Source organism: Hemitrygon akajei, chromosome 8 (genome assembly GCF_048418815.1).
Source record: "Hemitrygon akajei chromosome 8, sHemAka1.3, whole genome shotgun sequence".
Lineage (NCBI taxonomy): Eukaryota > Metazoa > Chordata > Chondrichthyes > Myliobatiformes > Dasyatidae > Hemitrygon > Hemitrygon akajei.
The window spans coordinates 161,884,192-161,898,706 of NC_133131.1; the positions used below are offsets into that span (position 1 = coordinate 161,884,192).

General features: G+C 41.8%; 1 protein-coding gene across 7 annotated transcripts in view; it reads left to right on the forward strand.

Annotated features, from left to right (window-relative positions):
- The window catches only part of LOC140732378 (THAP domain-containing protein 2-like), a 35,271-nt gene that overhangs the window by 15,732 nt on the left and 5,024 nt on the right, over positions 1-14,515 (forward strand). Inside the window, exons 2-4 of one of the 7 annotated variants that reach the window (XR_012100059.1) lie at positions 5,316-5,508; positions 9,147-10,454; positions 11,727-11,841. Coding sequence is in view for 1 of the 7 variants with exons in the window: in XM_073054944.1 (XP_072911045.1) it covers positions 5,316-5,508; positions 9,147-9,551 (598 nt within the window). In the remaining 6 variants the exon portion in view is untranslated. Of the gene's footprint in view, positions 1-5,315; positions 5,509-9,146; positions 11,842-14,515 lie in introns of those variants that run through there. The other 6 variants (XR_012100057.1, XR_012100058.1, XR_012100062.1 and 3 more) reach the window with 6 other exon arrangements.

Below are 14,515 nucleotides of genomic sequence, written 5' to 3' on the forward strand. Positions count from 1 at the left end.
GTTTTTTTTATGCAGAGAGTGGTGAGTGGGTGGAATGGGCCGCCGGCAACGGATAGGGTCTTTTGAGAGACTACTGGATAGATACATGGATTCCAGAAAAATAGAGGGCTATGGGTAACCCTAGGTAATTTCTAAGTTAAGGACATGTTCGGCACAGCATTGTGGACCAAAGGGCCTGTGTATTATGCTGTAGGTTTTCTATGTTTCTATCTGTCGATCTGTAAAATCGACTCACCATAGATTCTACCACTCGCTTACATTAACGTTGGATTGGACTGTATAATTGTTACTTCCCTTTTAGCTTAACTTTCCTATGCTTGCATGTATTTTTATGTAATCACCTACATACATGTAATTGTTCAGTGAATTTTCCGGTGGTTGTGGTGCAGTTACCTCTGTATTTTTCTGGAAACTTCTTGGTTTCAGTGACGTGTCAAATTACTTGAACTTGCCTATCCTATTGTTTAACTGTTACAATGGAATACAGTCGGCCTTCCTTATCCACAAGTTCCATATGCGTGAATTCAACCAACCGCAGATCGAGAAAACCTGGAAGTTCTCTGTCCAGCACTTGTTGTTCAAGCACGTACAGACTTTTTTTTCTTGTCATTATTCCCTAAACAATGCAGTATAACAACTATTTTACATAGCATTTACATTATATTAGGTATTATAAGTAATCTAGAGATGATTTAAAGTATACAGCAGGATGTGCGTAGGTTATCGTGGATCGGGATCGGAAAAAAATCGGAAGTTCTCTTATTAAGTAAGTCGGAACAGGTACATCCGGTATTATTTAGCATCAGTTAGTCAAACATTTGTCGTATATATTTTACCTTTCTGTGCATATAAAAAACTTAAAACATACGTTTCAGCGCCGGGCTTGGGAACTGAAGTTCCCGAGTTTGATCCAGTGACAGATCGCTCCTGAGTGCGCTCTCCATCCGTGCCTGGTTGATGTGGAGGATCAAAAACCCAAAACCCAATAATTAAACCATTGTGTTGCTTATTGTAGCTTTCATCAGGGCAGGGCCTTTCTCACTTTATCCTTTAAAATTGTTCCGATCTTTGACCGACTGTAGCCTAACGCTTTTCCAATGACCAATGGCGTTTTACCTCTTCATTATTTCCACTTTATTTTCAATTGTGATCGTGATTATTTTTGTGAACAGAAACACTGCAGATTCAGAGCTCCGCCGTCGGGTCCTAATGTCCACCACACTGAGAAAGGTTAAATAAGGTCTAGGGTTCTGCTGGGTCCTAAGGTCCACCGAATTGAGACAGGTTGAATAAGGGACTTGAGCATCTGCATTTTTTGGTATCCACAAGGGGTCCCGGAACCAATGCCTCGCTTATAAGCAGGGCCGACTGTATTCTGTTGTAGTTGGGTATGAGGAGACCATGACTACTTTCTACTCTGATCTTTCCTTTGATTCTCTGCTCTTGAAACACTTGATACGGCCGTAAGCCACGAGTTTTATGCCTCATTCTTGACTTCCAAATAACTTTTGGATTGCAAAGGCATCAGGATCTGACAGTACAGGCAGTTTACAAAGGGCAGCTAATCTAACAACCCATATCCAGCAGCCCAATCAGTGGCCACAGCACAAGGTTTCTCACAGGTTGGCGACGCTTGTTTAAAAGTACAGAAGGGGCCATTGTTGTGAGTAGGCCAGTGGTGAGAGGAGGAGTGTCAGGTTTTGGCTCAAAGGCTTCAGTTCAAAAGAGGCATTGTTTCTGGATAAGCTTTCATTGAGGTTCCCTTTTTTTTCTCGTACTGTACCTAGTGTAGTAAATGGCTGTTATCTGTTCTTTATGCCAGATGTGGAGTCCCGGGAGACCCCGAGTCTCACAGGGAACCTTATCTGCATGAAGAGCATCTGGCTGCAGCTCCTTGAAGACCATGTTGGGGATCTGGAGCAGCAGGTGGTTGACCTTTGGCTTGTACGGGAGAGTGAGGAGATAATTGATCAGAGTATTTGTATACCCCGAAGTTGCAGGGGGCGAGTAGCTGGGTGACTGTCAGGAGAAATGGAAACAGGCAGTTAGAGCAGAGCACCCTAGTGGCTATTCCCCTGAATAATAGGTATACTAATTTGGATATTGTTGAGGGGGATGGTCTCCCAGGGGAACGCCATGGAGACCGGGTTACTGGGACTGAGCATAGTTTTGTGGTGGAGAAAGGAAAAAGGGAGAAGAGGGGAGCAGTAGTGATAGGGGACTCAGTAGTCAGGGGAACAGACAAGAGATTCTGTGGATGTGAACGGGACACCCAAATGGTATGTTGCCTCCCAGGTGCCGGGGTTAGGGATGTCTCAGATCTCATCCACAACATTTTGGAGGGGAAGGGAGAGCAGCCAGATGTCTTGATACATATTGGTACCAATGACTTAGGAAGAAAAAGCAAAAAGGTCCTAAAGAGAGAATTTAGAGAACTAGGTAGAAAGCTGAGTTGCAGGACCTCACGGGTAGTAATTTCTAGATTGCTACCTGTGCCACATGCCAGTGAGGGTAGACATAGAATGATTTGACAAATTAATGCATGGCTGAGAAGCTGGTTCAGGGGACAGGGCTTCAGGTTCTTGGATCATTGGGATCTCTTCTGGGGGAGATATGTTCAAAAGTGATGGTGACCAATATTCTTATGGACAGGTTTGTTAGAGCTGTTGAGGAGTGTTTAAACTAATTTGGCAGGGGGGTGGGAACTGGAGTGAAGGGACTCAGGATAGGATGGATAGCTTAAAAAAAAGCAAAGATAGCCTTCAGTCAGACTGTTAGAAAGGGCAGGCAGATAATAAGACATAATTGCAGCCAGCGGATTGAGTATCAGTGCATAAAGGAGGCAGAATCAAAAAGGGTAGCAAATACAGTGTTATATCTCAATGCACAGACTGTATAAGAAATAAGGTGGATTACCTTGTTGCAGTTTTGTCAGGTATGATGTTGTGGCCATCACTGGATTGTAGCTGAAGGTTGGTTGTAGTTGGGAGCTGAATGTCCATGGTTACACATTGTATCTGAGGGTTAGGAAGGTAGGCAGAGGGGGTGATGTGGCTCTGCTGGTAAGGAATGGCATTAAATAAGTAAAAAGATGTGATATAGGATCGGAAGATGTTGAATCCTTGTGGGTTGAGTTAAAAAACTGCAAGAGTAAATGGACCCTGATGGCAGTTATATACAGGCCTCCCTACAATAGGTGGGATATGGACCACAGTTTACAACAGGAAATCAGAAAGCTGTGTTATAAGGGCAATATTATGATAGTCATGGGAGATTTAAACATGCAGGTCAGTAATGGGAAAATCACGTTGGTAATGGATTTCAAGGGAGTGAGTTTGTTGAATGCCTGCAAGATGGCTTTTTAGAGCAGTTTGTCGTTGACCCTACTGGGGATCAGCTATACTGGTTTGGGTGTTGTGTAATGAACTGGAGGCAATTGGGGAGCTTAAGGTAAATTAACCCTGAGGAGACAGGGTGTGAGGGAAGAGAAGTGAGTGCAGTTACTATTACAAGAGAGAAGGTGCTCAGAAAGCTTAAAGACCTAAGGGTACACAAGTCACCCAGACCAGATGAACTGCACCCTAGGGTTCTGAAAGAAGTAGTGGTAGAGATTAATAAGGCATTAGTAATAATCTTTCAAAGACCATTAGACTTGGGCATAGTGCCAGAGGACTGGAAAATTACAAATATCATTCTACTCTTTAAGAAAGGAGGAAGGCAGCAGAAAGGAAATTATAGACCAGTTAGCTTGACCTCAGTAGTTGGGAAGATGTTGGAGTCAATTATTGATGGAACAGGACAAGATAGGACAAAGTCAGCATGGTTTCCTCAAGGGAAAATCTTGCCTGATCAACCTGTTGGAATTCTTTGAGGAGTTTACAAGTAAGATAGATAAAAGGGATGCAATGAACATTATATATTTGGACTTTCAGAAGGCCTTTGACAAGGTGTCACACATGAGGCTGCTTATCAAGTTAAGAGACCATGGTATTAAAGGAAAATTACTGACATGGTTAGAGCATTGGCTGATTGGTAGAAGGCAATGAGTGAGAAGAAAAGGCTCCTTTTCTGGTTGGCTGCCAGTGACTAGTTGTGTTCCGCAGGGGTTGGTGTTGGGACCACTTCTTTTATATTGTATGTCCATAATTTAGATGATGGAATAGATGGCTTTGTTGCCAAGTTTGCAGATGATATGAAGATTGGTGGAGGATCAGGTAGTATTGAGGAAACAGGAGGCTGCAGAAGAACTTAGATTAGGAGAATGGGCAAGGAAGTGGCAAATGAAATACAATATTGGAAAATGCATGGTCATGCACCTGGTAGTAAAAATAAAGGTACAGACTATTTTCTAAATGGGGAGAAAATCCAAAACTCTTGAGATGCAAAGTGACTTGGGTGTCCTTGTGCAGAACAACCTAAAGGTCGAGTCAATGATGAGGAAGGCAAATTCAATGTTAGCATTCATTTCAAGAGGTCTAGACTACAAGAGCAGGGGTGTGATGCTGAGTCTTTATAGCACCTGAGTATTGTGAACAGTTCTGGGCTTCACATCTAAGAAAAGATGTGCTGGCTTTGGAGAGGGTTCAGAGGAGGTTCACAAGGGTGATTCCGGGAATGAAAGAGTTATCATATGAGGAACATTTGATGGCTCTGGGTCTGTACTCACTGGAATTTAGAAGGGTGAGGGGGAATCTCATTGAAACCTTTCAAATGTTGAAAGGCCTAGACAGAGTAGATGTAGAAATGATGTTTCCCATGGTGGGGGAGTCTAGGACGAGGGTACAACTTCAGGGTCAAGGGATGTCCATTTAAAACAGATACGGAGAAATTTATTTAGTCAATAGGTTGTGAATTTGATACCACAGGCATCTGTGGAGGCCAGGTTGTTGGGTGCATTTAAGGCAGAGCTTGATAGGTTCTTGATTAGACACATAACAAAGGTAACGGGGAGTGGGGCTGGGGGGGGGGGAAGGATCAGCCATGATTGAATGGGGGGGCAGGCTCGATGGACCAAATGGCCTAATTCTGTTCCTCGGTCTTATGGACTTTGAGGTGTGGTAGGAAACTGGAGCACATTGGAAAAAGCTACACAGTCACAGGGAGAACGTGCAATCTCCACACAGACAGCGCCTGAGCTTAGCAATGAACGGGGTCTCTGGTGCTGTAAGATACAGCTCCAGTGTCTGTGCCACCCTATCATGGTTGTTTATTTTTCTCCCTTTCAGTATTTCTAAGAAATTGCATTTTTTAAAATCTTTCCCGAAATTTAGGTCTACAGTTCCCAGTAAGATAACTTTTTACTTTTTATTATTAAGGTTTCCCTCTAACCCCAGGAGACGGATGGAGTGGATACAACTTGTTCGGCGGGAAAACTTCAAGCCAAGCAAACACACTTTCCTTTGCTCCAAACATTTTGAGCAAACCTGCTTTGACCGGACAGGACAGACCAGACGCTTGCGAGAAGATGCCGTCCCTACAATATTTGATTTCCCTCCACATATTCAAAAAGTAAGAGAGGGGTTGCACAGGTGTTCTGATCTCTAACTGATCCCAGGCAGCACTGGGATATGGTCTCACTTTCGGTGTGTATGCTAAATTTGCAACTTAATAATTTATGTCATGAACTTTGCAATTCTTTGGAAGAAGCGGAGCTGAAGTGAGATCATTTTAATAGGAAAGTTGATAACCAGAGAATATAGATCTAAGGGTTGAGGGTAAAAAAAAATCACCCAAAGGATAGTATGGGTTTGAAAGTTGCCACTATAAAAGGGTGTTGGAGGGGCTCCTATTCAATTAAAGAAAGTCTGAACATGTAGGTGAGTATTTGTAATCTACAAACCAGTGGACTGAGAGCTGAGAAATGGGAGTAACCTTATTAGATTTTTCTTAAGCCAACAAATATTCCATTAACTTTTCGTATCCACTTCTGACTCGGTTTACTAGAACTACATTTCAGGCTCAAGGACATAACAAGCAGAAACAGGAACCTCAGCCCCTCTGCCATTCAGATTCAGATTCATTTTTTGCATGTACATCAAAACATACAGTGAATTGTGGTGTTTGCATTAACAACCAACACACCTAGGAATGTATTGGGGGCAAACGCAAATGTCACCACATATTTGTGCACCAACATAGCGTGTCCACAATGCTTGGCAGAGCAACACAGATTAGAACACAACAAGCATCAAAACAGCAATATGAAACCAAGGCACGGTAGTGTAGTGGTTAGCATGATGCTTTACAGTACCAGTGACTTGGGTTCAATTCCTGCTGCTGCCTGTAAGGAATCTGTATGTTCTCCCCATGAATGCATGGTTTTCCTCCAGGTGCTCTGGTTTCCTCCCACATTCCAAAGACGTGCTGGTTGGTAGGTTAATTGGCCATTGTAAATTGTCTCATGATTAGGCTATGGATAAATCAGGGGTTAGGACATTCATTGCTGCCCTAAACATCAGTGGCATAACAGGCATAACTAATTAAATCAGGGATTGCTGGGCAGTGTGGCTCAAGGGGCCAGAAGGGCCTATTCCACACTGCATCTCCATAAAAACATTTTTAAAGGACCCTTTCTTCCTGCCCACTTCCAGACATACACAATCACACCTCCAGGCTTCAGTAATTGGGTTTTGACTTCCAAATGGCCAATCAGCCTTCGGGCTCTGACCTTCAGTATTGACCCCAAACTCCAGCTCCATTCAGTAAAGATCATGGCTGACCTTGTCATGGTTTCTCGTGCCCCACAAACGACCAGGAGACGCAGAAGATTCTTCTTCAAGAAGTATTAAACTTTAATTTGCAAATCAAAGCTGAGACAGTCATTGAGCTAGTCGCTGATTGCCCACCGATCCTTGTACATAGCATTTTTTTTATAGCAATCTCCTGGTTTAGTTGCATTAGCATATCCAATCGGTCTACAGTTGCGTATCACAAGTACATCCGCCACTATTGTTTCTACCCATTGACTTAATCATGTTCTAATCTACATCTCTTAACTACCCCTCATTAACACACCATTGTCTTCCAAATTCTTAAGATTTCATTCTCCTACTAAATTGGATACATGCATAGCATTAGGGACTACATAATCTACATCTCTTAGCTACCTCTCATTAACACACCATTGTCTTCTACATTCTTAAGATTTCATTCTCCTACTAAATTGGATACATGCATAGCAAATAGCAAACTCAGACTACATAATCTACATCAAAACTGACTACATAGTTTTGGTTACACAGCAAACAATGCAACTTTTATACTCCAATAACCTTTAAGCTCTGTACCACGCTCTGTTTAAATCCCATATTCCTTGATTTTATTAGCATTAAGATCTATTGGTCTGTCCAGAAAATAGTAATTGAACCTCAACTCTCTTGCATATGAAAATTCAAGGCTTCACTGGTCTGTCTTCTACTCTCTTGATAAGCTAATCATTTCGACTCCCAGCCAAGGGAATTATCAATTTCACATCTACCCTATCAAACTGCATAATAAATTTATGTGTTTAGTGAGATCAATGACAGACATCTCAATACATTTTTAAAATTGAAATTATCATCAATTTAATTTTTTTAAATTATTGGCATCAGTACTGATTTCTGAAAAGTTTAATGTTACAGAAATAATGTTTTCCTTGTGTCTTATTAGCAAAACTTACTGCTTTTGTAAAAGGAACCAAGTACAGGATGTCAAAGGTAGTATGAAAATGCTGAGAGAAAGCAGATTATAGAGACTACAAAGAAAGGGAGTTAATAGAGAGTCATTGAAACACCAAAACAAGTTTTAACTTAGTTCAGTTTTTTCAGTGTCACACTCGTTATCATTGTAAAAGCTGCTGACTCGTGCTTTCTCTCCTTTATTGCTGCCTTCTCTATCTCTTCCACCTCTCTACGCTCCTGTCGACTTCTCCATCCATTTCTTCTATTGCTCCACTTCCTATGTGTGGTAGTGTAGTGGTTAGCACTTTCTTTTACAGTGTTAGTTGTGAGATCAGGTTTTGTTTCTCGCCTTTGCCTGTAAGGAGCTGAACGTTCTCGCCAGGTGTTCCAGTTTCCTCCCGCATCCGAAGTTAGTTAGCACCAGAAGCATGGCGGTGCTTACGAGCTGCCCAGCAAATCCTGGCTGATTTGATTTGGCATAAATCAATGTATATTTCAAAGCACATGTGACATCTTTAATCTTTTCTTTGTCAACCCCAACCCATGGTTACCTGCCTGTCACAAGTAGGATTAAGAAGTCAAAAGAGTGGAAATTGGAAATGTGATCAGAAAATTCTGAAAAACACTCAGAAGGTCAAGCAGCTTCTGTGGAAAGCGAGAATTAACATTTCAGGTTAGAAGCACATGAGCAGTACGTCAGGTTAGTATTAAGATGCAGAAGGGTTGGGATGGAGTGGAGAGAAAGTTTGTAAATCTGGCTAGAGCAAAGAATGTTGGGAATAGTGAGGTTGGAGTGCCACAAGAGGGGGTTGGGACAGGTGGCAGAGAAGGAATGCCAGTGCAGGGTGTGTGGAAAAGGTGCCAGATACACCCAGCTCTGAGACACCAGGCAAAGCAATTTGATTCCAAGCAATTGATTTGAACATTATAGAATGTCTCTCTGGTGCCTCCTCTCTCTTCCCCTTTTCCCAACCTGTCCCTGCCCCCTTCCCACTCTCTCCACAAAAGAGACCCATATCAGAATCAGGTTTATGATCAGTGACAAATGTAATGAATGTTTTTTTTACAGCAGCAGTACAGCGCAATACATAAAATTATGGAAGTACTGTGCAAAAGTTGCCCTAGCTATTGATATGTGCATATAGTAGGAATTTGCTGCAGTGAGTTGACTTGAGAAGCAACAAAGAGCAACATTCAACAATTATAAAGGATTATATAAAAATAAGTTAAAGGTTAAACTAAGGATTTGGAATAAAAATGTGGGTAAATACATAAATACTAGCATGCATTTACATTGCAACCATGTTTATAATAAGCAGTTTAAAATGTTTAAAGTGTGTTGCAGCGTCTGAGGTACTAAATTAGAGAGGGTGGGTGGGAGCTAACTAGAAAGGTTGATCAGATTAATGGCCTGAGGGGAAGAAATTTTTTAAGTGGCATGAAGTACTAATAGTAATTCTTCTTCTTTTTCTTTTTGTTTTGAAGAAATTAGCAGGCAGAAAGTCCCCCCTGACTTCTGGGGGCATCAGTAACGAACAAACCCCACCCAAGTCCTTCACCAGCTCTGGCAGTAACACTAACATTAGCACAAATACATGTAGTAGTACCAGTACCCAAACCAGCAGCATCAAGGAAGTGTTCCAAGAGCACAGTTACTGTTTGGCAAATCCTGTTGTTGCCAAGAGGAAGATAATCCAGCTACAGGATGAAGTGGATTACCTCAGGCAGCAGATAAAGATCAGCAAGCAGCGGGAACGCCGCGTGGTCAAGAAGTGGAGAGGGGTCAGCAATCTTCTCGTGGAGCTCAGAGAGAAAAACCTTCTGCCTAGTGACAAGGAGCCAGAGCTTATTCAGACCATCTTAAGTGACAAATCGCTTAAAAAGCTATGAGCTGACAGAAATTCACCAGTGCAAATGGTTCTGTGGCCCAGAAAAGGCAGTTTGTTTCATTATCTTTGACTCTAAAGCACAGAAGCAAAATGGTTTTCAGCAGCCTTTCATTCACCAAATTGCAATGCCTGGGTGCTTTTGTTTATTTATTGTTTATCAACAAATCATTCACAAGTGATGCACATTGCATTTGTTGATGTAAAGTGTAACAGTGTTACATGGCACCAGTGTTTGCGTTGGCAATAAATGTCTGCTCAGAAGCACAGTCAGACAGGTGCTTTATCATGGTTTGTCAGAAGGTATTGGACAGTTAAACCATGCTGTGACATTTTTATTCAGCGAACCCTGACAAATAACCAGCTTGAAATGTGCCTTGACACCTCATAACCATTCTGAACTACAGCCTCAAAACCTTTCAGTGATGCATTCGATTTCAATACCAATAGTTCTGTCTGGAAGTGCCCAAGAAGACTTGTGCCAGACAATGGCACACCACAAATACAATTGAGACTTCATTTGATACAGGATTTCTGTGGATAGCAGTAAAAGAGATAAGGTGCTTATTCGACTAACTGGAAAGAACATTTGTCAGTAACTGGTGCTACGCCTGCTATTGTTTGAGCAACAAGAGGATTCCCCGGCAGATGCAGTCTTTTGATGTGCCATCCATGGTGGTAGGTCTTTGGCATTTAATTGCCTCTTTTTATGTTTTTTTTTAGAAAGTGATAAAATATATTTTGATTTACAGGAAATCTAATGGGAACACACCAAGCACTTGTGCCAAATCAGAATTCAAACAGTAAACAGGGGAATCAAAACCTAACATCAGATAATAATCTGTTGTTAACTCTTTTGTGTGACACTGAAGGAACTCGCACTAATGAAGTATTACCGTTCATTGAGGTAAATGAGGTCAATGTGTTCTAATAATGGATTAGTATGGTTTTAGTGAATGTCAAAGAGACACTGCTGGCTAATACAATGAGTCTTGTGTGCCTCACCCTTTCCCAAAGTAATCTTTCAAAATTATGTTGTAATATCTTTCCATAACATACAAAGCCTGCTCCAAATTTCTATCTCTCCCTGTACCTCCCACTAATTTTTCCTTTTATCTATCCCAACCCACATGTCATTTCTTTGTGTGGAATTTCTCTGGCCACGTTGTTTGAATTTCCACTGTTGCTATTTGCAGACCCTCACATTCATTAGAGTCATACAGTATTGAAACAGGGCCACCTAACAGGCCTATCTAAGCTCATCTAAATTGCCCATGTTTGACCCATATCCTTCTAAACCAGGGATTCCTATCCTGGGGTCCATGGGCCCCTTGGTTAATGGTAGGGACACATGGCATAAAATAAAGGTTGGGATGCCTTACTCTAAACCACTCCTATCCACATTCTTATTCAAATCTCTTTTAAATGTCGTTAATGTATTTGCCTCAGTCACTTCCTCTGACAGCATGTCCCATATACTGGTAAAAAAGCTACCCTTCAGGTTCTTTTGTGGGCCGAAGGGCCTGTACTGTGCTGTATTATTCTATGTTCTATGTTCTCATTAAATCTCTCCTCCCTCACCCTAACCTTGGATCTTCAAGTTCTTGATTACACAATCCATGGAAACAGATTCTGTGCATTCACTCTATCTATGCCCCTCATAATTTTATACACCTCTATAAGATCACCCCTCATTCCCCCGTGCTCCAAGTTATAAAGCCCTAGCCTGCTGAATCTCTCTCTCTATAACACAGTCCTTCGAGTCCTTGTAAATCTCCTTTGCACTCTTTCTAGCTTAATGGCATCTTTCCTGTAGCAGGCTGATAAAACTGAGTACAGTGTTCCAAATGTGGCCTCATTAACATTTTATTCAGTTGCAAAGTGACATTCCTACTCCTATCGTCACTGCCCTGACTGATGAAGGCTGGTGTGCCAAAAGCTGCCTTCACCACCCTACCTACCTGCAACACCACTTTCGGGGAATCTATCCTGCCCTTTCCCTTGCACTGTTTTCCTTCTTGTTATTTAATCTTGGCTGCCTTCCACCCCATTACAGACTTCCTTCGTTTTACTCCCATTTCTTCTCCCTACCCATCCCCAACCCAACCACCTGTGTCTCCATCTTAATATCCATTTCTGATAATAGTCCGCCAAATTATTCTTCTGTTTCTCTCAGCAGGAACCACGTAAACTCCTGGGCAGTTCCACTATTTTCTGATATTTATCTCAGATTTTCAAGATCTGCAGTATGTACAGTGCATGCAAGATACAATGCCTATAAAAAGATTTCACCCCCTTGAAAGTTTGTGTGTTTTATTGTCTTACAACATTGAATCACAGTGGTTTTTTGGCTGATCTGGCTTTTTAGACACTGATCAACAGAGAAAGACTCTTCCGTGTGAAAGTGAAAACAGATCTCTACAAAATGATCTAAATTATTACAAATATAAAACACAAAATAACTGATTGTATAATTGATTCAAGGCAGTATTTAGTAGATGCACCTTTGGCAGCAATTACAGCCTTGAGTCAGTGTGGAAAGGTCTCTATTAGCTTTGCACATCTGGACACTAATTTTTCCCCATTCTTTTTTACAAAACTGCTCAAACTCTGTCAGATTGCATGGGGATCATGAATGAACAGCACTTTTCAAGTTTAGCCACAAATTCTCGATTGGATCTGGACTCTGACTTGGCCACTCCAGGACATTAACTTTGTTGTTTTAGGCCATTCTTTTGTAGCTTTGGCTTTATGCTTGGGGTCATTGTCTTGCTGGAAAACAAATCTTCTCCCAAGTCTCAGTTCTCTTGCAGACTGCATCAGGTTTTCCTCCAGGATTTCCCTGTATTTTGCAGCATTCATTTTACCCTCTACCTTCACAAGCCTTTTAGGGCCAGCTGCAGTGAAGCATCCCCACAGCATGTTGCAACCACCACCATGCTTCATGGTAGTGATGGTGTGTTTTTGATGATATGCAGTGTCTGGCTTATACCAAATATAGTGTTTAGTCTGATGACCAAAAAGCTCAATTTTGATTTCATCAGACCATAGAACCTTCTTCCAGCTGACTTCAGAGTCTCCCACCAGCTTTCTGGCAAACTCTTGCCAAGATTTTATGTGAGTTTTTATCAACAGTGTCTTTCTCGTTGTCACTCTTCCATAAAGCTGCGACTGGTGAAGCACCCAGGCAACAGTTGTTGATTGCGCAGTCTCTCCCATCTCAGCCACTAAAGCTTGTAACTCCTCCAGAGTTGACATAGGTCTCTTGGTGGCCTCCCTCACTAGTCCCCTTCTTTCACGGTCACTCAGTTTTTGAGGATGGCCTGCTCTAGGCAGATTTACAGTGTGTGCCATATTCTTTCCATCTCTTGATGATTGACTTAACTGTACTCCAAGGGATATTCAGTGACTTGGAAATTGTCTTGTATCCATTTCCTGACTTGTGTGTTTCAGTAACCTTTTGACAGAGTTGCTTGGAGTATTCTTTTGTCTTCATGGTGTAGCTTTTAACCAGGATACTGACTCTCCAGCAGCTGGCCCTTCTAGATACAGGTGTATTTTTACTACAATCAATTGAAACACCTTGACTGCACATGGTGATCTCCAATTAACTAATTGTGTGACTTTCAAAACCAGGGATGATTTGGTGTGTCAAGGTGCACTTCAGCACAGTACAGACCCTTCAGCCCATGATGTGCTGACCTTTTAACCTGCTCTAAGTTCAATCTAACCCTTCCATCCTCCATGTTTCTTTCATCCGTGTGCTTACTTAAGAGTTTTTTAAATGGCTCCAGTACATCTGCTTCGACCACCACCCCAGGCAGTGTGTTCTATGGACCCATCACTCTCTATGTAATGAACATGTTTCTGACATCAACACTCCCTCGCCCCCCCCCCCCCTATACATTTCTCCAATTACGTTCTTTTGTATTAGCCGTTTCCACCCTGGGGAAAAGCGTTGTGGCAATCCACTCACTCTATGCCTTTTGGTAATACATAAGAGCTGAAAAACACGCATTGACTTATGGAAATAATAGAAAGAATTGAAGAATACTTGGTATTTACTAGTGATAAACAGAATATTAAACTGTAAGAGGACAATGTCTGAGTTATTTAAAATTTTGAATGTGGAATGAAGACCTGAATTCCCTCCTCCACAGAGACAACAGAGGAGTAAAGAATGGAGTGGAGGTTTAAAATTAAGCATCTTGGAATAAGCTGCCGAGTTGCTGTACACGTCCCTGTTTGAGCCATGCAAATCCAAGCTGATGTTTCATTGTCCCACTGAGATCGGCCTGTATCAGCACAGTCATATTCCATGTGCCAAGCCCTGATCACTTCCTCCTGCATTCTGGCTACAACCTCTTGCTGCCTGCCTTCCTGGTCAGACTATTAATCAGGCGGGCTGCCAAGGAGAGAGATGTGGGTGTTGTTGACTATGTCAGTGTAAACCTCTAACCCCTGAACTGTGTGGCTGTAAGGCTATTTCACCAAAAAATGTACTACATTGCAGTGGTTCTGGTGTACACTGCAAGGGAGGATAGTAGAATTCCTCCCTTGAGCAGCATTAATGATCCTTTATTTCTTTGTTTTGCATGTCAGTCTGACAATTATTTAGTCACTATTAGTGACACTTGAAAATCTGGATTTATCTGAATTTGAATTTTCTGTGTTGGTATTCAGACATCTACCCAGTTCAACAATCCATGTTTTGGATACACATCCAGCAATTTAACCACTTATGATCTTGAATCCATTCTAGTCTCACCAAACACTACAACACAAAAACAGGCCCTTTGGCCCATTTAGTCTGTGACAAACAATTATTCTGCCTAGTCTCATCTACTTGCATATGAAACATAGCCCTTCAAACCCCTCCCATCCATGTACCTATCCAAATTTCTCTTAAATATTCAAAACAAAACTGCATCCACTACTCCCACTGGTTCCACACTCTCACCACCCTTT